Raw genomic sequence first — 26436 nt, forward strand, 5'->3', positions numbered from 1 at the left:
ACCCTGTGTATGTTTTTTTCTAGTTATTTCTTTGTATTTTGGAGTAGGAGGGTTAAAATACAACATGTTCCCTAGGCATGTTTTCTTTTCCTCACATCCATGGCCACTCAGATACTCTTGATGTCTCTTGGAATATGTAACTCGGCAGTTTTCTTTGTTTTAAGAGGGAATGGAGTACAAATGTCTGGGACCTCACTGACCTTGCATTCCAAAGTCCTGGGCCTGCCGCCGTGCGGCCAGCTGCTGTTCCACCCAGTGCCCCTCTTCCTTCCTCCTCAGTGCGTGCCTGCAGTATGTGCGCTGGGCTTCCTTGTGCTACACAATAGGCCATGGGCCTGGATCCTGTCTCCCTTGATCCGTGGGAGCTTCATGTCAAGTGGGAAAACCATTTCCTAGAAGAATAGCAATTGGCTGATGTTACTCCTGAGCCATTGTGACAGAAGACGGCACCCCCCTTTCTCTGTTCACCTTTTGGTTGGGGTTTCTGATGTCTATTATTGCAGCAGGACTCGTGATAACAGAGCAGACACCTCAGATTAATTAGCTGCTTGGTCTGCTACCAAAGCAGACTCATGTTGTGTTTGCAGCTTATCTATTTGTATGTCAGGTCTCCCATTAGATAGATTATGAGGTCCATGAAGGCAAAGTATGAAAGGGTATTTAAAAGCCAGGGCTTCGGGAGTTTGAGTTTGCTTTGAGCTATGATGACGCCACTGCACTCTAGCCCAGTCTGAGCCTGACAGACCTGAATTCACACTCTGGCTTTGCCATTTGCTAGCCGTTCTAACTAACCATAGGCACATTATTTAAACTCTTTATGTATCAGTTTCCTCATATGCACAATGTGGTAATAATAACAACTGCCTTATAAGATTGTTGTGAAGATTTTTAAAAGACACAGGATATAAAACATTTAGCACAGTGCCTGGTTTGTAGCAAGTGCTCAATAAATGTTTCCTGTGATGCTGCTATTAATAATAATTCTCAGCAACTTGTAAGTTGCTGTCGCATTTGCTGAATGAATTTATACAGCTAGTAATGTTCAAAGGCCCTTACGAGAGACTGGAAACATTTAAAAGCTCGATTTCCTGGGAAGTTGTACAAATCAGGTCTGATCTTGGATGGAGTGCCTGTCCATGCTAATAGAATTAGCAAAGAACATTTCTTGAGCAGGCACCGTTCCAGGAGAGCGGCTCATTGAGTTAGTTGGGATTATTATGTTATATCCTGCTGGAATGGTTTCATTTATTTTTATTCATTATTAGGATAACTCTGGGAACTCAAATTAGTAGATCAAATGCATTTCTAACTGATGGGGAAACAAGTTGCAACCTCAGTAATATGCACTGTATGTGAAAACTGGGATTTTGATTCTAAACTGGTATGGCCACGATTGAATCCAAGAAATGTGCCCTTTGGAAGTCCTTGAAGATTCCCTGAACCAGAATTCCAGCAATGCCAGGTTAATGGCTGAAGAAGTCAGCATATGGCCACCAGCATAAGTGCTATTATAGGATTCTTTTTCTTATTTTTTAATTCAGTCTTTTGATACTGTGGTTCTTTCTCTTGTGATTCCATGGAGCTGTTTGGTATATTGCCTAGGTAAATAGCCTTTTCAATTTTTAATTATTTGGCATGGATTCAAAACTTCTAGACTACTTAAAAATCAAAGAGTGATATTCACTGCCTTTGAAAAAAATCAGATCTGTTCTGTCTCCCAACCTGCAGCAGGGCCTTTTCCATTTGTAACTCTGGGATCAGTAATGCTAGGTAGTCAGTAGATGACTGGGCTATAGGTAGGATGGCTTTGTACACCTCTGTCACTCTCTCAGTGGATAGAGACCACATCTCACTTAATGAGTTGGTCAGGGATATTTAGACAAGCTCTGTTGCTATAGCTGGTGCATCTGAAGGGTCAGCCCTTCCAGCTACGTCTTATTTTAACACAAGTGGCAAAAGTATTATGGCTTTCTTCCCTGTTTCCAGATCTAATGTTTTGACGTGGCTTCCTGCTTCAGTGCTGTTTGTGGGTATGATCTATGCTGGATCCAGAGCCTTGTCCAGACTGGTAAGTGTTAAAGGTTTGTGGGGGACAACCTCCTTCACCTTCCCCTTTGATTTTAACTTATTGCACCTCAGATCAATAAGGGACAAAGTGTCAGCTTTAATAATGGTAAAGCTAGATTGGAGAATAAACCTTGGGCCTGAGGCCAACATGGGACTTTTTACTCCTTTTGCTGCATTGAAGTTAACTAGGTAACAGGGAAGGATCAACGCACAGGTGGAGAAGCAGAAGAGAGAGTAGCAATTTATTTATTTATTTTTTTGGAGACTAGGTCTTACTGTGTCACCCGGGCTAGAGTTCATCACAGCTCACTGCAACCTCAGACTCCTGGGCTCAGGTGATTCTTCTGCCTCAGCCTCCCAAGTAGCTGGGACTATAGGCATGTGCCACCATGCCTGGCTAATTTTTCTATTTTTTGTAGAGATGGGGGGGTCTTGCTCTTGCTGAGGCTGATCTTGAACTCCTGACCTCAAACAATCCTCCCGCCTCAGCCTCCCAAAGTGTTAGGATTACAGGCATGAGCCTCTGCGCTGGCTGAGAGCGGTATTTGTGGAGCCTGCCATATAGAGGGCCTGCTGGGACCGCTTCCCCATGGAGATGGGCACCCCCACTCTGCCTGAATACAGATCTTACAGGGAGCAGGAAGGCAGGGCTCAGCCTGCTCCTTGCTTCTGAGAAACTGAACCCTGCCCATTGCTAATGTGACCCCATGATTGATGGGCTTGAATTTGTGGGTACAAATTCCTGGCACAGAGTTGACGCCCTGTACGTGGGGACACTAGGACTCCAGTGAAAGAAGCTCTCCATTCTGCCCCCCCACCCCCATTTCTTCCCCTCGGGATTGACCTCCTCAAATGCAGGAACTGTGAAGAGCAAAGTTGCTTTCAGATATATTATTTGGAACTTCAAAAGTTCAGTTATTATGTCATCAAAGAGAATCCATTAAAAGCACCATTAACAGAAGGCGACTTAAAAATCAGGAAGAGCATTAATGCCTCCTCTTGTCTCCTAGCCTGACCGCTAACTCTATTTTATTAGGGAAATGGTTGTATTTTGACTTTTGGAAAAATGCAGCCTTTATAAAACAATTTAGTCTTTTTATATAAAATTTGTTGTTATGCTGATCCCTTAGATCTCAGATACAAAAACAGTAAAAACAAACTAATAAAATCCGCCTAACTGGATAACAATGTTATTGTTAGGACAACAACTCCAAAGCTGCCAAATAGCGGTTGGGAATATAATTTCGAAATTAAATTATCATTTTTCTTTCATGATTCATAAGCTTGAGTAGCCGGGATGATATATACAATGGGGCCAAATCTTCCCGGGTGGGCCTCAGAACTGACCCACAGTGCATGTTGGTGCTCAGCCCAGAGCACAAGCCTTGCACTGGCTCCCTACTGCTTCTTGGTCCTGTCAGGCTCTTACTGCCTCACTTTACACCCTTTGGCCTGCCGAGGGTAAGTCCTCTCTAGAGTAGACTACAGGATAGACTACAGGATTCAGTAAAAACAAAGTGTTGCTCAAAGGCTTTTAAATTTTTTCTAGGGTCTGGATAGTTATGCATGCCAGAATTTGGAAGTTTGAATAAGTGAGGTGTGCTCATGATAATAATACTTTTTGTTTGCACAGTACTTCTTCATAGGTTTCCAGAGGGATTTCCTTTGTATCTTTCTATGTGATTCTCACAGTCACCTGACATGTGAGGGGTGAGGCAGATGCTAATCACTTGACAGAGGAAGAGGCAAAGGTGTGAAAGTCTTGCTAACCTGCCTCTAGTCCTATGTAGTGGCAGCTCTTCTGACTCCTCACCTTTTGCTTTTCCAGTTTGTTTCTTTAGGACCAATGCATTTGGATTTTAGAGTGGGCCTGGGGTATGGTAGTCATGTACAGCCGTAGATTCTTTCACTTGCAAGTGTTAGAAAGCACGAAAACTACTCTAAGCAAATGGAGTATTTACCGGTTCATATAACTGAAAAGTCATAGGGTAGAAAGAGACCTGAGGCATGGCTTGATACAGAGGTTCCAATGACATATTCAGAATCCAGTGTCTCTCTTTGCTTTTCACTTCTGCTCTCTGTCTTTACCCTGTTTCACAGCCAGGTCCTCCTTTCATGGGTATTGGTTTTTTTTTTGTTTGTTTGTTTTAATTTTTTTTTTCTTTTTTTTTTTTTGAGACAGAGTCTCACTCTGTTGCCCAGGCTAGAGTGAGTGCCGTGGCGTCAGCCTAGCTCACAGCAACCTCAAACTCCTGAGCTCAAGGGATCCTCCTGTCTCAGCCTCCCGAGTAGCTGGGACTACAGGCATGCACCACCATGCCTGGCTAATTTTTTCTATATATATTTTTAGCTGTCCATATAATTTCTTTCTATTTTTAGTAGAGATGGGGTCTCGCTCTTGCTCAGGCTGGTCTGGAACTCCTGAGCTCAAACGATCCGCCCACCTCGGCCTCCCAGAGTGCTAGGATTACAGGCGTGAGCCACCGCGCCCAGCCTCATGGGTATTGTTAATTCCAGGCTCACATCCTCACACCTTTCATAGAAAGAGACTGTCTTCCTGGTAGCTCCTGCAGGAATTCCAGGCATCACTCCACTTGGATCAGTCAGGGCCACTGTCCATCCCTGGTCTGAAAACAAGCCAGGAGGATGGAATTATGTTGATTGGCCTGCCCTGGACCATGGCTTCCCTGAACCATTCACTGTGGTTGGAGAGACTTGGAGCCCCAGGTATATAGGACCCCCGCCCAGATCCCATACACTGAGAAGAAAGTGTGGTGGATCTTTGGTATTGGGGAGCTTTACCAAAAAAGGGATATGGATACTACATGGCCAAAATCCCTCAAAAGTCCATTGTAAATGTCAATCTAGCACATTCTCAGGCAGGTGGGGAATTGTAACCTAGAGCAATGCTTCACAAGCAGTGATTCACAGGTGTGCCAGTCTTTGAACTCTTTGTTACCTGTTCATGAGATCAACTTCAGCACTAACCATACTGTTAGTTGAGCTGGCATATTGTTTTCATAGCAAGACTTTTTGAAGAAGGAAGCAATGCATTGATTTACATTCTCTTGCCAGCTCCTTATTTTCTCAAGGACCAGCACTTTGAGTGGCATTGATCCGGAATACAGTTGTTCTTATTTATTTGAGAGAGAGGGTCTTGCTCCGTTGCCCAGGCTGGAGTGCAGTGGCAGGATCCTAGCTCACTGCAGCCTCGAACTCCTGGCTCAAGCGATCCTACAGCCTCAGCCTCCCAAGTAGCTGGGACTACAGGTGTGTGTGGTATACCACACCTGGCTAATTTGTCCTGTTTTTTTTTTTTTTTAGAGAGGTGGTATCTCTACGTTGTCCAAGCTGGCTTCAAACTCTTGCACTGAAGCTATCCTCCGGCCTCAGCCTCCTGAGTAGCTGGGACTACTGGCACGTCCCATGGCACCAGACTTAGAGCACAGCCTTCTTTAATAAGCAAAAAGAAGCTGTTGCAATTCAAACACTTTGCACAAAGAAAAACAACCAAAACCAAATATACCCAATTAGAGTGGGAGGAGGGCAGGAAGGAGATAGTTATTATTGTTTTTGAGTAAAATAACTCAACCCAGCATCTTTTCTTTGTTTTCTGAGCGTTTTGTTTTTGCTTAGAAATTCATAGGGGGGATAAATACATGAGGCTCTCGTGCAGTCTGTGTCGGATAGAAAACGGGCTTCAATATGCTGGTGCCAAGCTGTCAGTTTAATGAATCCATAAGGAATTGGGGGAAAAGTGCTCAGTTAAAACCAGTGGGTGTATTGTTATGCAAGACACTTTCTGGGTAGCTCTGCTCCCTAAAGGCCTCCTTTATCTGACAAGGCCTTGAAGTTCTGTTCTCCTGATATGCAGCTCCTGGGAGGAAGCTAAGTTAACTCTGCAAAGGTGTTATGGGAAAAGCTCTTGGTTGATTTTTCTACCTGAGACTCACAACCGAATGATACACAGAGTTAAGGGAAAAGAGATTTTTCTTCTGGCTCTCCATTAAGCAAATATTTATTTGGGACCTACTATGTGCTGAGGGTTTAAAGACAAATAAGACCTGGTTCCTGACCTTAAGGAACAGAAAGGGATTGGGGGGGTGCAGTGCTAGACACACAGCTCACAATGGAAACAGCCACCTTGAATATTGAGTGTTAAGCATGTGCTGGCCACTTTCTGTTGCCAATCTTGATGCCATGTGAAGGCGGACTTGTAGTAATACAGTATAGTCCCTTCTACTTGGGCTGATTCGGGCCCAGCTTTTCTACACTGAAAAAGTTCACAGCGATGATGGCTCTGCGACATGAATGTCAGTCTTTGGAGGGACAGTGGGACTTTGATGGGTCATTATTACTCTTGTTATAATTTCCTGGTCTGAAGCCTTCCCAGCTAGACAGGATTGCCCCATAGCCTGTGCTGGCGCCTGTTTAGAACAGATGTGCAAATTCATACATTAGTGAGCGTGCTGGTGAGAGGCTATCCTGGTGTTGGTGATTTGCTCAAACTGTGCAGTTTTCTTGCTTAGGGGAGGCCAGGATTAGCAGTCGGAGGACTCTGTGAATCTAGGTTAAGGCGTCTTGACAGGACTGGAATTGGTTTCCTTGCTGAGCTCTTTGATCTTGGTTCTTCATAACTACTTGTCATGGTTTTTCTCTTTCACGAGCAAAACTTTCTTTCAGTATGTTGGAGGTGGAGATGGGATGGGGCTTATTGGTGAGAAAGCACATGGATAATTAAACCCATGTGGATAATTAAACCCACATGGAACAAGTTACCCAGTTAAGCAAAATGGGACCTGCGGGTCCCTTCTTCCTTTGTTGGGCTCCGATATCACAAAGGAATTGGATCCACAAAGGAGGAGAATGCAGGTGTTGGTGTAGAATGGAGACTCTGCCCCTAATGTTCCCTGTTACTGCTGACTAGAATCAGCTCTCCTCTTTCCATGTTTTTTTTCTTATCACGGGTGATCAGAGTCCAACTACAGGGATTATTTTTTTAAATGTGGGCTTGGTGGCAATACAGTAAACCTTTCCCCAGATTTTCATTATCTTCTTACTCCATCTAAAAATGTTTCCCATAACTCTTACAAAGTGGCTTATTAAAATTGAATTCCTCGGGGAAAAGCTTCATGACATTGGATTTGGCAATGATTTCTTTGGATGTAACACCAAAAGCACAGGCAACAAAAGAAAAATAGACTAATTGGACTTCATCAACATGAAAAACTTTGGTGCATGAAAGGACACTATCAGCAAGGTAAAAAGGCAGCACATAGAATGGGAGAAAATATTTGCAAATCACTTTTCTAATGAGGGATTAATGTGTAGACTTTATTGCAAACTCGTAAAACTCAAGAAAAATTCAAACAACCTGATTGAAAAATGGGCAAGGGACTTCAGCAGACATTTCACCACAGATGATATATAAAGGCTCATAAGCCTATGAAAAGATGCTCAGCGTCATTAATCATTAGGAAAATGCAAATCAAAACCATATGAGATACTACTTCACACCCATTAGGATGGCTATCATCAAAAAGACAGAAAATAACAAGTGTTGATGAGGATGTGGTGAAATTGCAACCCTTGTGCACTGCTGTTGGGAATGTAAAACGGTGCAGCTGCTATGGAAGACGGTATGGCAAGTCCTCAAAAAATTAAAAATAGAATTATCATATGATCCAGCAACTCCACTTCTGGATATATACCCAAAGGAATTGAAAGCAGAGACATGACGAGGTTTTTGTGTACTCATTTTTATTTGGCCATTATTCACAACAGCCAAAAGGTGGAAGCAACCCTAGTGTCCGTCAACAGATGACTAAAGAAAGAAAATGTGGCATATACATATTAATACAATAGAATATGATTCAGCCTTAAAAAGAAATGAACTCCTTCACATGCTGCTACATGGGTGGAACTTGAGGACATTATGCTAAGTGCAATAAGGCAGTCACAAAAAGACGAATACTGTATGATTCCACTTAGCTGAGGTACCTAGAGTAGGCAAATTCACAGAAAGTAGAATGGCGGCTGCCAGGGCCTGGGTGGAGGTGGAGAATGAGTTAGTGTTTAGTGGGTACTTTCAGTTTTGCAAGATGAAAAGAGTTCTGGAAATGGATGGTAGTGATGGTTGTACAACAATGTGAATGTACTCAAAGCTACTATACTGTACATTTAAAAATGGTTAATGTGGTAAATTTTATGTTATGTACATTTTACCACAATTTTTAAAAATTAAAAAAAAAAAAAAACACCTGAGTTCCAGTAGAAGTTTTCTTGAGGATTATATGAAAAGGCGAGTGTGATAATGTGTTCTTACTTGTCTTACTCAGAACTCCTTTGGGACGCCGTGGGGTGTGCTTATTTAGCTTAACTGAATTCAGGTCTAGGTACTTGGGTAAAAGAGTGCGAAAAACAGCGGTTTGTTGAGAGCAGGTGAGTCTGCCCACCGTGCCAGCCTGTGCGTAGCTGAAGAACCGATGCCCCGCTTAGGCTGTTTCTTATTCCTGTGCTTCTCTCTTAGGATTAGCATTTTGCCAAACAGGAGGAGCTCCTGGTATTGTAAAATGTCTATTTTTCATATGACAAGGCTCCTAGTCACCAGTCAGCTGCTTTAAGTGATGTACAGATAAGGGACAGAGATGGCCTCTAAGCTTGTACTGGAGATGGGGACAGAGGGCACTCCAGTCCTCTGCCCTCAAGGAGTTTGCCATCTAATGGCAGAATAGTAAGATTAATGTAAATAAACACTTAAATCTGTTTCATGCAAAATCAATTATGAATATTCATGTATGTATATAATATGCATATTCAAATACCTCACCATCTTCCAGTTTATAAAAATAATTATGATTAAAACAAGTACTTTTATGAAGAGAATTTTAGAATAAATTTAGGCAAAAGGTAATAGAACTAAAAAAAAAATCTAGAAGTAGAACTAGATGAGCCCACAGAGAGATTTAGTGCCTAGAAATTCATACTGTAATAGCTCACAACATAGTGACAGTTGGGTGGTGAATTCAGGTTTCAGCTTTCTGAAGCCGAATAAAAAAGTTAGAAGACTATCAGTGCTTGTAAGGTAAGAGCAGAGCCATTGTTGAAGAAAACCGAAGCTCTTCCTTGCTCTTAGGTCTGAGGGGAAGTTTCCTGACTGGATAACTCAGTGGGGCAGGTCTTCAACAGCGGCCTTAAACACAACAGACACCCAGTGTCTAGGATTCTTAGCGCATTTGGAGGCATAAAGACATAGTACAGTTCAGTAGGAGCGTACTCTGGGGGTAAAAACCACATATATCTGGTTTTCTGGCTCCATTCAGGGGTAGGCAGTTTACCCTTAGACAATCCTCCAAGAGCAGTATTTCTTGCCTGCACAATTTTTTTTTTTTTTTTTTGAGACAGAGTCTCACTCTGTTGCCCAGGCTAGAGTGAGTGCCGTGGCGTCAGCCTAGCTCACAGCAACCTCAAACTCCTGAGCTCAAGCGATCCTCCTGTCTCAGCCTCCCGAGTAGCTGGGACTACAGGCATGCGCCACCATGCCCGGCTAATTTTTTCTATATATATTTTTAGCTGTCCATATAATTTCTTTCTATTTTTAGTAGAGATGGGGTCTCGCTCTTGCTCAGGCTGGTCTCGAACTCCTGAGCTCAAACGATCCGCCCACCTCGGCCTCCCAGAGTGCTAGGATTACAGGCGTGAGCCACCGCGCCCGGCCGCCTGCACAATTTTGATAAAAATTGCACAGCCAACAGTTCAAAGTAACTTTCTTTGGCAATGACCTAGAGTGCGATTATCTGTGTTGTAGATTAAGGACACACCTTCGTATTCCAAAAAGAAAAGTAGGATTGATCTTCTTTTACAAAAATTAAGAAGCTGACCCAGGACTTGTGCGTGAATAAGGGAGTCATTCACACCTCTGCAGAGTGACCCAAGGGGCCTGTGGGCAGGGCCAGGGATTTCCATGGAAAACTGTTCTAAGTTCCAACACCTGAACAAATAACAATCAAGCTTTCAAAATTCCACTCTAGGAAGCATAGGAATAATGAAATATTTCTAAGTAATAGTTACCAATTTCTCTTCATAGCAAAATAAAAAAAATTTCAATGGTATGTGGATGAAATGTTGAATTTTAAACTAATGGACTCTAAGAATAAATTGGTCGCAAATTGTGCCCCTAAGTAATTAACCGAATTGCCCTGCAGTATAGTTTAATTTGGTCAATGACATTTTGACAGACTTATATCTGACATGATGATTTGGGCTTCATGGTAGTTGATGTTGGGCCGTTTTTCCTGATGAAAGATGATAGGACCTTTTGTTTTTGAGGCCATTCCTAGAGTTTTGACAGTGTAGAAGAACATAACTTATTTTTCTGTTTCTCTTTAGCAGCAAGCATATATCTAGATCATCCAACAGTGGTTTCAAATGATGAAGAGTCAGATTAAAAAAAAAAAGAACCAGAACACATCCCTCAGTTTTCTCGTCTGTATAATGGGGGATGTTAATAATATCTGTCTCATAGAGTTATTATGAAGTTTAAATACGTAAAAGCAGTTAGAACAGCGTCTGGCACATAGTACCTAATATATCTTAGCTACTATTCTTGCTGTTATCATTTCTTAGACTATTTAACAAAAGTAAGTCCTGCTAACCCTGCCTCCATGGAGATAATAAAGGGCAGGTTTTCTAAAAGAATCAGTCACTAAGGCCAACTCCTGAACTAATGTAGCACAGTTCAGACTGGGGTTTGTGCGGAGTTAGAGGTCAAGGAAGGATGGTAATTAAAGTTACAAACTGTCTTAATATTGTTTTTGCCAGATTTCTACACAGGCTGATACAGTGTAACTGGTCAATTGTAGAATAACGGTCTCTGATGCCTGCTAGTTTCTCAGTAGAAAAAATGGCTTGAGAAATTCAGATTTAAAATTTGTTAAGAAGTAGAAGGTAGCCTTTTTAAGAATGGCATAGGCCGGGCGCGGTGGCTCACGCCTGTAATCCTAGCACTCTGGGAGGCCGAGGCGGGTGGATCACTCGAGGTCAGGAGTTCGAGACCAGCCTGAGCAGAGCGAGACCCTGTCTCTACTGAAAATAGAAAGAAATTATATGGCCAACTAAAAATATATAGAGAAAAAATTAGCCGGGCATGGTGGTGCATGTCTGTAGTCCCAGCCACTCGGGAGGCTGAGGCAGTAGGATCGCTTAAGCCCAGGAGTTTGAGGTTGCTGTGAGCTAGGCTGACGCCACGGCACTCACTCTAGCCCGGGCAACAGAGTGAGACTCTGTCTCAAAAAAAAAAAAGAATGGCATAGGTTTTACTCTGAGTTCATCCATTTTAGTTCTTACCAGTTTTATTACTGGAGTTAGCAGATGGCCAGGATTTGGAACACACTAGTCATATTGAATTTTGAACAGTTAGATGTTCAGGAAGTTTTCACTGGGGCTTGACATAATTTGGTATTATAATATTGAGGCTGAGAGCATGGGTTTTGCAGTTAGATAGGCCTGGATTGGAGTCCTGGCTCTAACCCTGAACTAGCTGTGAGCACTCAAGCAAGTTGCCTCATCTCTCTAAGCTTCATTTTGCTTGTCTGTAAAATCAGGGTAATTGCATCCACTAACAGAAGTGCTGGGAAGAGGTTTAAATAAAAGGATGCAAACAAAAGAATTAGCACTGTTCCTAACACAGTGTTGGTAGTAGCTATTACTACTGTACTTTAAATCAATTCTACATTTATAGGTAGATCCTTTTCCAGAATCTGATCAGAGAAGGGCCTAGGTCAGGAAGATTGAGAAAACTGTCTACAGGTCATAAACTTGAGGAAATTAAGCCTCCTTCAAGTCTGGAGTTAGGGTCTACAGTTCTGTTACCTCAATCCTAAATCTGATCTCATTACTGATTTTAGGGCCAAGGAGACAAAAATCATTTTAAATAAGGTCCTAATCTGATAAGATCCAATCCACCTGTTCATATTCGTTTTCATATGCCATGTGATTAACCCGTCCAGGATTTTTTTTGTTGTCCTTTCAAGCCAAGAACTAGAAGGCTGGGGCCCAAGTTCACCAAACATGGGCCTAATAGATAAAGCCAGCTTAAAAAAAAAAAAAATATATATATATATATATAGAGAGAGAGAGAGAGAGAGATAAAATCTCTTTAATAATTTTAAGAGATATACAAAAAACCTTAAAAATCCAAAATTTAAGAGGAATAAAAAGCACAAAAGATAAATGAAAAAATAGAAATTAAAATAAAGTTTGATATTAAAAGGAAAAAACAATTTGAGTTGAACTTTTCATGAAAGATAAAGTAAAAGGAGAGAGTGTTTAAAAAAAAGGCAAGAAAAACGTAAGGCAAGAACTCCGAAAACAGCACAAGTTAGAACCAGATACTAAAACAGGGCAGAGCTATATAAAGTTATACATGTTTAAAAAACAAGGTAAAAATATATCCTCTATAAAGATGAAGAATAAATCCATGTGGAAGTAGGTGAGCAGCATACTCTTGAAGCCCGTCCTCTACGCTGGAGCGATTTACCCGGTCGGCAAAGGCTGCAGAGGGCGGGGCCTACAGTTAGTGACACTGACAACCTTGGGCAGTGCCTCCGAGCCTCTCCTCCAGGTGCTTCACCTTCAGTATTTCTGCCATCCCGCCCAGCAGCTCCAGGTGCCGCGTATTGTTCTCCCTGCACCACAGGGGAGGAAACTATAGTTTGGATATGTGCCTTGCCCCACTGGCAGGTCTGAAGCCTACACTGATGCTAAAACCCTTGCACTTATTCTTTATGTTTTTCTGCCTCCTGGGAGACACCATTAGCATCATCAACAACAAAGACAATAACAGAATCCTTCCCCCTTACCTGGTCAAGATTACCTGTCCAGCTAGGAGAGACTGTTGTTCTAAGCAAGCAGCCCAGCAAGAGGAAATGGGTGTATAACCCACTGGAGGGTTACATTTTTCTATTTTCTCCTCCAATTTTTTTTTTAATGGAAAGTTGATCCCAGTTATTCAGATATTTAACCTCAGGTCAGTCTCCTAAATATTTCCTTAATGTGGCCACTTTTTTCTGTCTTCACTGCCACTACCAAGTGCAGGCCACTCTCTTGTCACTCCTTGATTTAGTTTCCTGCGGCTGCTTTAACCAAACCATGTACTTGGGTGAGTTAAAACAACAGAGTGTATTCCCTCACAGTTCTGGAGTCCGGAAGTCTGAAGTCAGTATCACTGGGCTGAAATCAAGGTGTGGGCTCCAGGGGGTAATCTGTTCCTTGCCTCTTCCAGCTTCTAGTGGCCACTGGCATTCCTGGGCTTATGGCCAATCATTCCAATCTCTGCCTCCGTGGCCACATAGCCTCTGGTCTGTGTGTGTCAGATCTCTGCGTCCACTTACAAGAATGCGTGTGATTGCGTGTAGGACCCACTGTATGTTCCAAGATAATCCCTCAAGGTCCTCATTTACTCACATTTGCAAAGACCCCCTTTTTGCCATGTAAGGTAACATTCACAGGTTCCAAGGATTAGGAGGTGGATATCTTTTGGGGGGCCATTTTTTAGCCTATGGCTCCCCTAGATTTTGCAGCGGTCTCCACCTCCTGTCCTCTACCTTGCAGCCCAGCTTCCTTTAAACATGCAGATCATGTCACAGGCTACTTTAAAACTCTTCAGTCATTCCCTGGGGCCCATGGGACCATTGTCCTGATTTCCTGATAAGGCCCGTGAATACCTTCCTCCCTCCTCTCCCCCCTTTTCCCTTCATCCATGCCGTACTTCCTCCAGTTCCTTGGGAGAGCAGGATTGGCGCTCTCTATCAGGCCTTTGAGCGCTCCTCTGACTGTAGCACTTTCCCACCTCCTCACTTTTTGTTTGGCTCGTGCTAGTTCATGACCCAGTTCCCACTTAGATTTTGGACCCACTTCCTCCAAGAAGGCCTGCTGGCCCAGTGCGGGGTTAGGTGTGCCTTTCTGTGTGTGCCATCTGAGCTCTCACGTGATGGGGACAGGCTCCCTATCTCGTGTCCACCTTGCTCACAGGATGTGAACCCTGCATCCGGCACAGTGCCTGACACACTGGAGATTTAAATACTTGTTGATGAAGCGACCCACAGGAGGGAGCCTCTACATCCACCCTACCGAGAGGAGTAACCACAGCAAAGAGAGCTAATCCACGGAGAAGTCTTTGCTGGAGAGATTGTGCCTATGAATGCCAGATGTTCCCACATATCTTAATTTTTAAGCAAAAATCAAGAATCATGTGATTATGAGATCGAAGAAAATATTTTCATGCTTTTTATTCTGTTTTCTTTTAGGCCATTCCTGTGTTTCTCACTTTGCATAATGTAGCTGAAGTTATCATCTGTGGGTACCAGAAGTGTTTTCAGAAAGAGGTAAATGATCATGCAAAATGCTAGTTTTACTTCTCTTGCTTTAAATTTCAAAGAAGCACTTTTCTTTCTATGGCCCCAATTAGTGTCTGTGTTTTCCTGCCACCAATTTCCAGTTAAGACTTCCTGACCATGGTCACTGATTTCAAGGAAGACGGTTTTGACGTTGTTATAGTTCACCAAACATAATGGGAATGCTTGTTGATGTGAACAGAACTCAGCTCCAGTCCAGGGCTGAACTAGACCTTCAAGAAGACAAGCAGGACTTTGCTGTGGGCTGTGGGGAAGCTGTCCCACCCCCAGCTGACCCCAGCGCCACATGGAAAGGTGTGGCAGCAAACGCGTGGCAGTTTCACACAGGGCCGGGAGTCCCAGCCCACCTTGGGGAAATTTGTTTTTTTTTTCCAATCGCAGCAGTACCTTGTGCCAACTAGAACAAGCTCCTTCACCCTCTGGGCCTCCATCTCTGCAAGTCAACACTAACAGCACCCAACTCACAGGGTTGTCAGGAGGACACAGCAACTACACGTGTTAAGTGCTTCCAGCCGATTCCGGCACGTCAGCTCTGATTATTAATGTTATTAGTGGTGGTTTTAATTTTGTCTCTCTTTTAAGAGTTCTTTTTTTCTGACATCTGCCCATTTGGTGTCATATCAATTTTTGGAACTTTTAAAATACAAAGAGGGGCCGGGCACGGTGGCTCATGCCGTAATCCTAGCACTCTGGGAGGCTGAGGCAGGAGAATCACTTGAGGTCAGGAGTTTGAGACCAGCTTGAGCAAGAGCAAGACCGTGTCTCTACAAAAAAATAGAAAAATTAGCCGGACGTGGTGGTGTACACCTGTAGTCCCAGCTACTCAGAAGGCTGAGGCAGGGGGATCGCTTGAGGCCGGAGTTTGAGGTTGCTGTGAGCTATGATGACAATACTACACTCTACCCAGGTGACAGTGAGACTCTGTCTCAGAAAGAAAGAAAGAGAGAGAGAAAAAGAGAGAGAGAGGGAAGGAAGGAAAGGAAGGAAGGAAGGAAGGAAGGAAAAAAAATAGAGGAAACCGCGCCCCCTCCCCCGAAAACAACTGTGTTTCTGTTTCCCTAAGGACGCCACTCTATTCTTTCAGACGTTTTTCTGTGCACATACATAGATGTATTTACACAAATGGTAAAATACATCCTGTTTTTCCATTTATCAGTTTGTCAGGAATCCCTGTTCGTGTCTTTGTTCCACATTGGATGAAGCATGTGCTGACCAGGTCCTACTTGTAGACTTGTAGGTGCTTTCCAGCAGTTTGGTGTTAACATCTGCTCTGTGATCAAGGTTGCTGTGATATGTTCTTGATGAGACTTACATTTCAGAGGATACAGCTGGGAGCCTTGATGAAATGATCCCGTGAGGGACACAGTTACATAGACTGTTAAATGTTACAACGAGGGCTATTTTGTCTATTCTCTGTAGATTTTCCTAGAATACATTTTGGAGAGTGAAATTGACCTCCTCATGACTTCATTCCCAGATGATGAAAATAAACTCTATCTGGAGCCTGTATTCATTTTTACCATCCACAGCTAGTCCTTTGTGTGCACACACACGCGCACACACATTCATACACATACGGTTTGACTATAAGGTAATGTGTGGCTGGTGGAATTAATCTTACTACTTTGCAGACTTACGTATTGCAGTTTAATATTGGAATACCTCTATGCATTTATTAATTCATTCAACATTTATTAAGTAGATGATGTCAAACATCATGACAGGCCTAAAGCTGCAGAGTTGTAGAAGACACATTTCTTCCCCTCACAGAACTCAGAGGTGAATGGAAGAGCTGACCTGTAAACTCGGGTCATGATGCCCGTACAATGTCATATGGGCTGGAACAGGGTGGCAGGTGGACCAGGGGGTGACCACCAGTAAGTCTGCTTGGAAGGGGCAGGGAAAGCTTCCCCAGGGGCAAGATTTGGGCTGAGTCACACAGGATGGGTAGGGATTTTTCAGTTGGACAAGGAGCAAGGACATTTCCAGGCAGGCAGAGGAAGCAGCAAATGAAGGCCAGTGGCTTAAGGGGGCCAGTGAAGGTGTCAATGCAGGACTGGCAGGTGGGCTGTGGGCAACTCTCCTCATTTCTCAGTGCCCTGAGTGCCCTCATCTGTAACCTGTAACGCTTGACTTAATTAATCCATAATTAGATGAGTCAATAGCTGTAGGCCCTTAGAATAGCACCTGGCTCAGAGTAAGTAGCCCTCAGAGTAAGTTAGCTATTTATTGTCATTTTTGGCACTGTGACTGACCCATTCAGAACCCTGAGATATCATTAGGACTTATTACTGGGTTATTTTTGGACTGAGAGGCCTGGAAAGGTGAATGTCCCGACATCGTCTCCTCAGTAGTTTTCAGAGCCCTGGGGGAGTGGAGCTAAGTCATGAACACATTGCTTGTTTTCACTCCTGGAATCTCAGGTTCTGAGCTCTTTTAGTCAGAAGGAGTTTAAAATAAAAAAAGAGTCTCAGCCGGGAGCGGTGGTCACGCCTGTAATCCTAGCACTCCAGGAGGCCGAGGCGGGAGGATCCCTTGAGCTCAGGAGTTCAAGACCAGCCTGAGCAAGAGCGAGACCCCCGTCTCTACTAAAAATAGAAATTTCTGGACAGCTAAAAATATATATAGAAAAAATTAGCCAGGAATGGTGGTGCATGCCTGTAGTCCCAGATACTTGGGAGGCTGAGGCAGGAGGATTGCTTGGAGCCCAGGAGTTTGAGGTTGCTGTGAGCTAGACTGATACCACGGCACTCTAGCCTGGGCAACAGAGTGAGACTCTGTCTCAAAAAAAAAAATAAAAAAAATAAAAACAAATAAAAAGAGCGTCTCCTCCGTGGAAAGGGTGAACTCTTTCAGGCACTGGATTGATTTGTTGCCCTGCAACGTAAGTCCTGGAACAGTTACTGGGTGAACATGTTATTCATGGGAGAGTTGGAGCATCCTTTTAGCTTCTTTTCTCTGTTTCTACTTCTTCACCAGACTGTTGAGAGTTTGGTTATATTTAGCCCAGAATCCTTTAATAACACATTTTATGATCATGGGGGCAGTTATGCGGGTATCACCTTTGCTCTCATCCTTTCTGTACTTAACAGCCAACTTCTCACCAGGTGGCAGTGCAGTCCCACGTGGCCTCCAGAGGCAGGGCTGGACAAAGCTCAGAGATGAAAGATTTGAAAGATGCAGACCACAGCTTTGCACACAAATAGGATCTGTTTATTAAAATAGCAAAAACTTAGTTATTTAGTAACACAGGAAAACTTAAGACAGCCTTCGTAGCAAGCCACATGTTTCTCTTGTCAGCCCTTCACTTCTCAGCAATGTGTTTGTACTTTACCTGAACTGGTGTCAAAATTGCAGTTTGTCCCCAACTAGCAAAATAATCCTTTTGCTATGTTCAGGATTAATGTGTGTTAACATGTACACATTAGTCCTCAATACAAAGGACTGATTTCCTTAAACTAATTAAAAGGAGTCCAAACTATAATAAAATTTCATCATTTCAGGGAGCTTTAAATGCCAATTTTGTATTCCCTCAGTCTGTCCTTTTTTTCCCTTCTGCCTAGGGTGGAGTGAAATGTCCCTTCTCCTTTTTCCTATTTCTTAATTTTCATGTCATACCAGATAATTTATAGGATTGCTTAGAGTCAGAGCTGGATTAATGAAAGGAATATTTAAAGAGACAGAACTAGAATAGAAGTTGAACAAGAGCTTAATTGCTTTTTAAATACAGATTACGTTGATTTTTCTCTCTCTCCTTTTCTTGGTGCGTAAGATTTTTGAAGGCTTGGCCGCGATATCATTTTGTTTTTCACGGGTAAACATCATTCTAATGGTGAAAGTGCTTTGCCCAAGTGACTCAACTCTGGAACTCTGAGTCATCCTTCATTTGGTCCAAGCAGAAAAAGCTTCATTTAATACTGAAGTGCAGCTAGCTGTTAAGCCCCCTAATAAACTTACTCGTGATTTATTTGCTCCTTGATCTAAATGTTTTCTTTCAAGGGAAAAAAAAAAAAGAATTTTGAAAGTCTAATTATAGGTCTCTTTATTTTCATACAGAAAACATCTCCTGCAAAGATCTGTAGGTAAGTTAAAATAAAAAAACCTCTGAAATATAAGATTTAATCTAATTTTAACTTGAATAATAAACTGTTGAAGATTTAAACTCTGGGAGCTGACAGGAATTTATTATAAACACTCCTATATCCCTAATTTGTGTCTTATTCTAAAATTTCCTTTGTCTCTTTCTTTTTCTGAAATATTTTATTTTTAAGGGAAAAACAAAACCAACCCATGCGAGATTTCGGTTGTTGATGCCCAAAACTTCACTAATAATTGTGCAATACTGATGGAGAACAAAAATGAAAAACATGGAAATGACTTAAAATTTTTAAAAATAACGTTTGCAGTTTATTGGATCTTTAAGATTTTCCATGGTTGGGATAAACACTAGCCTGTGAGTCCTGGGTCATGGGCAGGTTTCCTCAGCCTCTGTGCCTCAGTTTCCTCAGCTGGTCCATGAATCAGGCTGTCCTCTCGGGCAGGTACCTCTGCCTCCGGCATTCTAATTCTAACCTGGGTGCCTTGTTCTCTGACTGCTTCCCGCAGTAGCTAAGAAGCTCCTAGAGGTGAAAATGCTGTGTTCATTGAAAACCGACAGAGATGCTTTGATAGATGGATTTAGGACTTTTGTTTCAGATATTTCTGGGCTTTCTTCCAATCCCTCCCCCTCTTCCTTTTTGCCTTTGTTATAGGCTGCAACTTGAAAGAGAAACAAAAAACAAAACCTCAGGACTCATTTTCTTGTTTAAAAAGAGATTAGCAGGTGTTAAAGACAGACATTAAAACCCACTAATACCTAATATAATTAGGTGTTGCTCAAGGCCTGGTGTGGTGGGAAGCTAGGCAGCTGTCTCACACCTGGGTGTCCTCTGTCTCCCCCAGCCCCTGCCCCTAGGGTCGTCTGTTTGAGGGTATCTCTAGTGCTCATTCCCTGTGCATGGGGAAGCTCTTATATTCTGCAAAGCCTTTCACTATAGGTAGGTAGATGCCAAATCCATTAGGATTCTCCCCTCCTCCCACCTAAAACCTGCCTGTTCCTGCACAGTCCCAAAAAGCCCTCCTGACAATCTCCCCTCCGCTTACCCCACTCTTTGCCTTGGATTCTTCTCTAGGTCATGTGTGTGCGCCTTATAAGGCAAGGCTATAGGAGTGTGGTGGGCTGGGGTGGAGAAGTGTCCTGAGCCTCAGCCTGTTGTACTGACCTTCCCAAGGCTGTGGGGCCCCAGCTCCAAGGGTTTCTCTGTGCCAGTCCTCCTGCCTGTGGCCTAGCTGGCCCTGCTGGGCTGTCAGGTATAGTAGATACCCAGGTGTGGTTAGGCAGTGAGGACTGTCAGAGTTGCATAGCATTCCTGTTGTTAGTGCACTAAGATTATAAATATTAGGTTGCTATATGTATGTGTGTGTGTGTATATATATATATATGAAGCATATAGTTTATATATAGAATATATATTGATATGAGATGGCATATGACAAAGTCCCCTAAAAGTAAAAACGCTGTATTCAGTGCTTTCGTTCATGCCTTTGATCCTTTGCCGTTTACCGCCTGATGGAATGTTCAGTAGAGATGGGGCCCAGTGCTATATATGGTGTTGCATCTATAAAATGGAAAGAGGGGAGCGACTAAGTGATGGTTTTGGTTTTGTGCTTTCTGGTGCCTTCTTTTAGTACAAGAAGAAGATTGGGGAATGCTAGAGGCAAGATTTTTTGGCATATGAAACCCAAAAGAGATATGCTAAACCCAGTGATAACCAGCTCCAAATCGACTTTCTAATGAATGAGGATCGCTTCCTGAAAATATCTGTGATTGGCATTGTTGCTTTTTTGTGCAAGAATTTAAAAAGTTTTATGTGGAAGTTTCTAAACTTATATAAAAATAGACAGAATAGGCCGAGTACGGTGGCTCATGCCTATAATCCTAGCACTCTGGGAGACCGAGACAGGAGGATCACTTGAGGTCAGGAGTTCGAGACCAGCCTGAGCAAGAGTAAGAGCATGTCTCTACTACAAATAGAAAAAATTAGCCAGGCGTGGTGGCACGCTCCTGTAGTCCCAGCTACTCGGGAGGCTGAGGGAGGAGGATTGCTTGAGCCGGGGAGTTTGAGGTTGCTGTGAGCTAGGCTGACGCCACAGCACTCTAGCCAGGGCAACAGAGCAAGATCCTGTCTCAAAAAAAAAAAAAAAAATCCCTTATATAATCAAAGTGCAATGATTAAATTTAGAAAATTTACATATGATATGATACTATTATCTAATATTGAGTCCATGTTCAAATTTTGCCAGTTATCCCACTATTGTCTTTTATAGCAATTTTCCCCTCAATGATGTCATGTTTCTTTCATATCCTTTAATCTGGACAGTTCCTCAGCCTTTCATTGCCTTTCATTGCCTTCACAATTTTGAAGAATACAGGCCAGTCGTTTTGTGGACTGTCCCTAAATTTGGGTTTGTCTCAGTGTTCCCCCATTGGTTCAGTTTAGGTTCCTCGTGTTTGGCAGGAACACCACCGGAGTGACGTTGCCTCCTGCTGAGTGTGTACTGTCAAGAGGCACGTTGTTAGACTTGTCCCATTAGTGGAGATAATAAGTTTGACCACTTGGTCGTGGTGGCATCCAAAGGCTTTCCGTGGTGTTTTCCGTGGTGCTTTCCGTGGTGTTTTCATTTTTGTAACTGGGGTAATCGTGGTCTGATTGCCCAATTTTCCACTTGTCTATTTTTTGGGATGTGTAGTTGGAAAAAAAAAAACCCTCCTTTTATTAGATGTTTCACAGGCACACAGTTTTTCTCAAGTGAGCCAGCTGTGGTTTTGCAGATGTCCTGCAAATGCCTGCCTCTGGGAAATGGCTCCCTGAGGCCCGGAGGAGGGAATGTCTGGTTGTCAGCAGAGCACATAATAGAAAACTACAAAGGTAGTCGGCTTCCCAGAGGATGGACAGGGAGCTGGGTTGGTCACACAGGATCTCTGCCTCATCCACGCTCCAGTGGATGCCTTTCAACCTTCGCACTGTCTGGGAAACGCTTTGATGTTGGGAGGTGAAGCTACAGCGTTTTATCTCCCTCTCCACAGTGCCCTCTTCCTCCTGGCCGCCGCGGGGTGCCTTCCCTTCAACGACTCCCAGGTAAGTGCAGGTGAACTCATTTTGCCTTCAAAGTCTCTTGTACTCTCTGAAGCCTGTGTATATGACCAGAATTTCCTTGTCTTTCCTTTTGGAAGCAGGACAACCTGGCCTATGCAATAGCATTTTAAAAGCTTTCAGGCTGGGTAGCTTTGGGCCTGGCCAACACCTCTCCCCCAGGCTGTGGCTCACACAGCTCTGGCCCCGGGGTGCCGCGGTGTGTGCAGTCTGTCCTCTGTACGTGCCTGGTGGACCTGCAGGCCAACACCCAAGCTGCCCCAGCCTCAGGCATTGAGGCAAAGTTGATTTTTCCTCTTATCACAAAGGCCTCGTCTTCTGCTGAGTGATTTTCGTTTGATCATACTGTGCCCAAGTTGCCTTTTCTCTGTGAGGCACTGCAGACCCGCCCCCACCCCAGGAGTCCTCTCACTTCTGGGTTTCCTTTCTTTCTTTTCCCTCCCTTCTTTTCTCCCTCAGCATTATTAGGTCCCCACCAAGTGTCAGGCACTGAGCCAGACTCTGGGGACACAAAGAAGGTTGGTCTTTTCCCAGACAGAAGTTGGAGCCTATTCAGAGCAAAGGGGAGGGAAACATGAGTAAATAGATGATTGTAACAGAGAGGCCAGGGCCAGGTGTGGGGGGCTGGGAAGCACCTGGGAAGACTTGGGGACTCAGGAAGGAGCCACAGCTGACAATGACAGGGAGCCTGCTGTGTCCCAGGCTCTGTTCCAGGGCTTTATGTGCCTTATTTTATTTAAAATCTCACCACATTTCTTTAAGGATAGGAACTATTATTATCTCCATTTCATAGTTAAAGAATAAGGAGGGCCAAAGGTCACCAGCTAGCAAATAAGTGGGGATTTTAGAATTTAACTCGGATCTCTCTGAAGCTCGAGCCAAACTCTGCGTACTGGGCCACAATCTGTTAGATTGAGGAGGAGTTGGCCAGGAGAAGCAGCAGGCGAGGGCAGCATCCCACAGGTCATGAGTGTTCTGTGATCCAACTTCATTGAGCACCTGCTATGTGTCTGCCCCGTTCCACTTCCTGCCCTCCTGGAATCTGCAATCTATTAAGCCCTATGGAGAATAATAAGGGAGGGTAGAATCAGAGGGTGTCCCCTGGGTTGAGTTGAAGGGGGAAGCATTCATGCCTGGGAAATGCAAGTCATCTGTGTTTCGGAGGGTGGGGGGCTGTGGATGCACCTGGATGGGTTGGGGGGCTTGGGTGTCATGAGTCTGGATTTGAATGCAGCGCGATGGCAGTGCGGGGAATGGGGTGATGGAGACAGAGCCCTGTTGGGAAGATGTAGGCAGGTGCATGAGAAATGAGGCAGGACTGAGGAACTGACTTAAGGCCCCAAGGGTCCCATTTTGGGACCTTGCTTGGCACTGTGCACTGATGACTAGGGTTTCTGATTGCCACACTGATTCCACACTTAGAGCCATTTTGTTCTGTTTTTATTCCTGTGTTACAGTTTGATCCAGATGGATATTTTTGGGCTATAATTCACTTACTCTGTGTAGGTAAGTTTTAAGAGGTGCCTGCTTAAATAATTGAGGTTTATGATTTAGACCTTATTATATTTAATATATCCACTTTTTAGTGTCCCCGGACAATGGGAAAATTAAATCCAAGGTGTCAAGGTTAAAATTAAATGGGCATTTTCTGGGTTGGTTTTTCTATTTTGGAGTTTTCCTCAACTGTTTCCATTTCCAATATAATTTCCTTTTTTTCTTGATGAACATTAACTAACTCACCATGGCCCGGGTTCTGCTTGCCGAAGTCCACTTGTGGAACGCTGGCTGGTCTTCTCTGAAAATGGTGGGAGGATAACCGGAAGCTCATGTCAAAAACGTTTTCTTTTCAGTAGTGTACTCCCAAAAATTTAAGTTAGTGGAATAGGACTATCTGATTTTATTTCAAATCATATGTCAAGTGTTTTGTATTTTGTAGTCTTGGTGGGCCGGGGGGGTGCAGAAACAATGCCCTGACTTTATTAACACCGTTCAGAAATGTTCAGAAATCCAGTGGTGCTTCTCTTTCTCGCATGCATCACGTAACGGAAGTGAAACCTGCCTGTGAATTGGGTCCTTCCGTTAATCACACTTTCCTTGCCTGGGACTCTGTGGGCCACTGGAAGGACTGAACTACATTGTCACAGAGAATTATCCAGTTTGCATCCTTGAAACTCTCCAAATCTTGTTGGTCTCCTCCTGTCAGCTGTGTGGGACCCTCGCAGGGAGAAGGGGCCCAGCTGCGGCACCTCTGGGGCCCTTCTCCAGGCAGATTTTGTGCTTCCCTGGAAGTGCAGGCAGCTCCTTAAGCAGAATGCCGTGTACCAGTGACACATGTTGATTCATTTTCAGGGGCTTATAAAATACTACAGAAATCCCAGAAACCCAGCGCATTAAGGTAAACTCTTAATGTTTGGTGAGTTGTCCTTTGGGTAAAGGAAAGGGGTGAGACCCACAGTGTCATGAGATTCTTCCATTCAGCCAGAGTCCACGGGTCTGGGTTGCTGTGAGGGCCGTGGACTCAGCCCTCGAAGACCTCTTTCCTCTTGCTGCTTGGGCCACCCCAGGCTGGGTCCACCAACAGCTGACACGTGTCAGCCTTTAGCAATGTGTGCAGAGGTGTGGAGTCTCACTCTCCTTCTTTCAGGGGCAGCCACTTGGATGGCATTTTAAGATGTATGTGGCCGGCCGCTTTGGGCCCCCATTGTCTACACCCAGCTCAGAGGGACAAGGCTTTTTCCTTGTTTCCCTGGCTGGCCCCTTCCTGAGTTGACTCAGTTTGGACGCAGAAGTCTTCCCCAGTTACTAGCTCTGCTCTTGGGCAAAATGAGGTCTTTGTTGCAGGCAGTCAAGGGAACAGCCTTGGTGAATGGAAATGAAAGAGAGTGAGAATTCAGCATCCCTAGGCTGACTAGCTGGCCTCTGGGTTGTGGGGGGTTGCTGAAGGCCTAAAGAGAAAAGGTCTGAAGGGAATGACTCCTGAGAGAAGGTCGCCACCCTGAGAATGTGGGGCTTTCACTCCCTAGAACACCTTCTGCTCTTCTAATAAAGTGGTTTTGCAGCAAGAAGCCAGTGGATTTGCCAGTTGAAATACAGGGTGTCCGGTTACATTTTTCAGATAAGCATTGAATCACATTTTTAGTTTAAGTATGTCCCATGCGATACTTGGAACACACAGTACTGATGCTCAAACGTTACTCTTTATCTGAAATGCAAATTTATTTGAGTGCCCTATATTTTTATTTGTTAAATATGGTAGCCCTAAAAGCCAGTCTAGTGGCCTGAGATAGTTGACACACCTTTGAAAGTGGCATATGTACCTATATAAACAATTGGCCCCAGGTGAAAATGTGTGTGATAGTACTATACTAGGAAATGTTTTTTAAACAATGAACTGGGAACTGGTTTTGAATATAAAGTACTCTTAATCCTATTTATTGTCAATTTACAAAAGCGGTAACTTAAATAGAGAGGTAGAGTTTATTAATAGAGGGTAATGACTATTTTATGTATTTATAACATTTTTATTATTTAATATGTTTTATCTTTTTTTCCTCTCTCTCATTCCTTAGTGACATTGACCAGCAGTACTTAAACTATATATTCAGGTAAAATATAATTTATGTTTTTAAAGAACAAGGGATATTCTTGTAGAGCTAATGGATTTTTATTTTTCAATAATATTTTGATTAAAGAGTTCTGAGCCAATGTGCCTGCTAGGAAGGCAAGTTAAATTTGTGAGATGACCAGAATTGAGGAAACCAAATAGTTGTTCTGCTCTTAGACCAAGCAAGAGGGGCCTCTGTGTGGCCTTGAACTTCAGAGGGCCACAGCCCTCCCCCTGGAGCATGGCATCTGTAAGGCCCAGAGCCTACACCCTCCCTTCAGACTGTGCCTTGGAATACCCTCCCTGGGTCTGTCTTCCCAACTCATTCCCAGGCCCAAGGGGTGTCCCAGGAAGGGTGTTAGTGGGAGGGGGTGTCGAATGAGGGTGGCCTTGCAAACTCAGTTGTCCACACACATGTGTGGGCTGCAGGTTGGAACCTGGGGTGGAAAGAAAAGGGAGTATTAATACACTGGCAGCTGGGAGCCAGAGGCCACATGCTGACATGAAGCACCAAGGAGTCTGAGAGTTTTCAGTTTTAATCTAGACCTCAGGTTATTTTAAAGGGCTATTTGTTAAGGTAGGATCAAGTGTGAGGTGTGATTTATAACTTTTAAATATGGTAAACGGACTTCTGTTTGTACCTTTGCCCCAAGCCAAGCAGAGAATGGAACTGCTGAATAGAACAGCTGGGGCTTGTTCTTGGGTTTTAGTTGTCCCAGACGGAGCACGACAGGCCCCTGATTGAGAGACAAAGTGAGGTTTGCTGCTGAAAGCCCTACTGCAGGGACATCCAGTGAAGAGGGCCAAGGTTGAGGGCGTGCCTCAGCATTTGGTTGTGCTGATTTCTGGAGGAAGTTACTTGGCTTAAAACGTTCAATGTGAAATGTATTCTTCATTTGCAGACAGAGCTCATAAATGTCTTAGTATTTATTAAAATGCCTTTTTGAAAGCAAGATTCACCCCAAGAATGGCTATGGGCCTCTTTTGTACTCAGCTGAAAACAATCATTAGTTCCACCCTGCTCTGACCCACCAGCTGTCTCTCAAGAGACTTTTCTGGAAACTCGGGAGGCTCTTGGGGTTTCAGATGTTTCTGTGACATTGGGCCACTTCAGGCAATTTTTCTTCTGCACAGAAGGTATAGCCACATCAGCAACAAA

At 43.6% G+C, this 26436-nt stretch overlaps 1 protein-coding gene across 1 annotated transcript in view; it reads left to right on the top strand.

Moving 5' to 3' along the window:
- Positions 1–26436, top strand: part of TMEM241 (transmembrane protein 241) — a 109160-nt gene that overhangs the window by 20481 nt on the left and 62243 nt on the right. Inside the window, exons 4-10 of the mRNA XM_069468179.1 lie at positions 1987–2068; positions 14373–14450; positions 18537–18562; positions 21607–21658; positions 23131–23179; positions 24023–24068; positions 25243–25278. Coding sequence (XP_069324280.1) covers positions 1987–2068; positions 14373–14450; positions 18537–18562; positions 21607–21658; positions 23131–23179; positions 24023–24068; positions 25243–25278 — 369 coding nt within the window. The remainder of the gene's footprint in view (positions 1–1986; positions 2069–14372; positions 14451–18536; positions 18563–21606; positions 21659–23130; positions 23180–24022; positions 24069–25242; positions 25279–26436) is intronic.

Source organism: Eulemur rufifrons, chromosome 5, assembly GCF_041146395.1.
Source record: "Eulemur rufifrons isolate Redbay chromosome 5, OSU_ERuf_1, whole genome shotgun sequence".
Classification (NCBI taxonomy): Eukaryota; Metazoa; Chordata; class Mammalia; order Primates; family Lemuridae; genus Eulemur; species Eulemur rufifrons.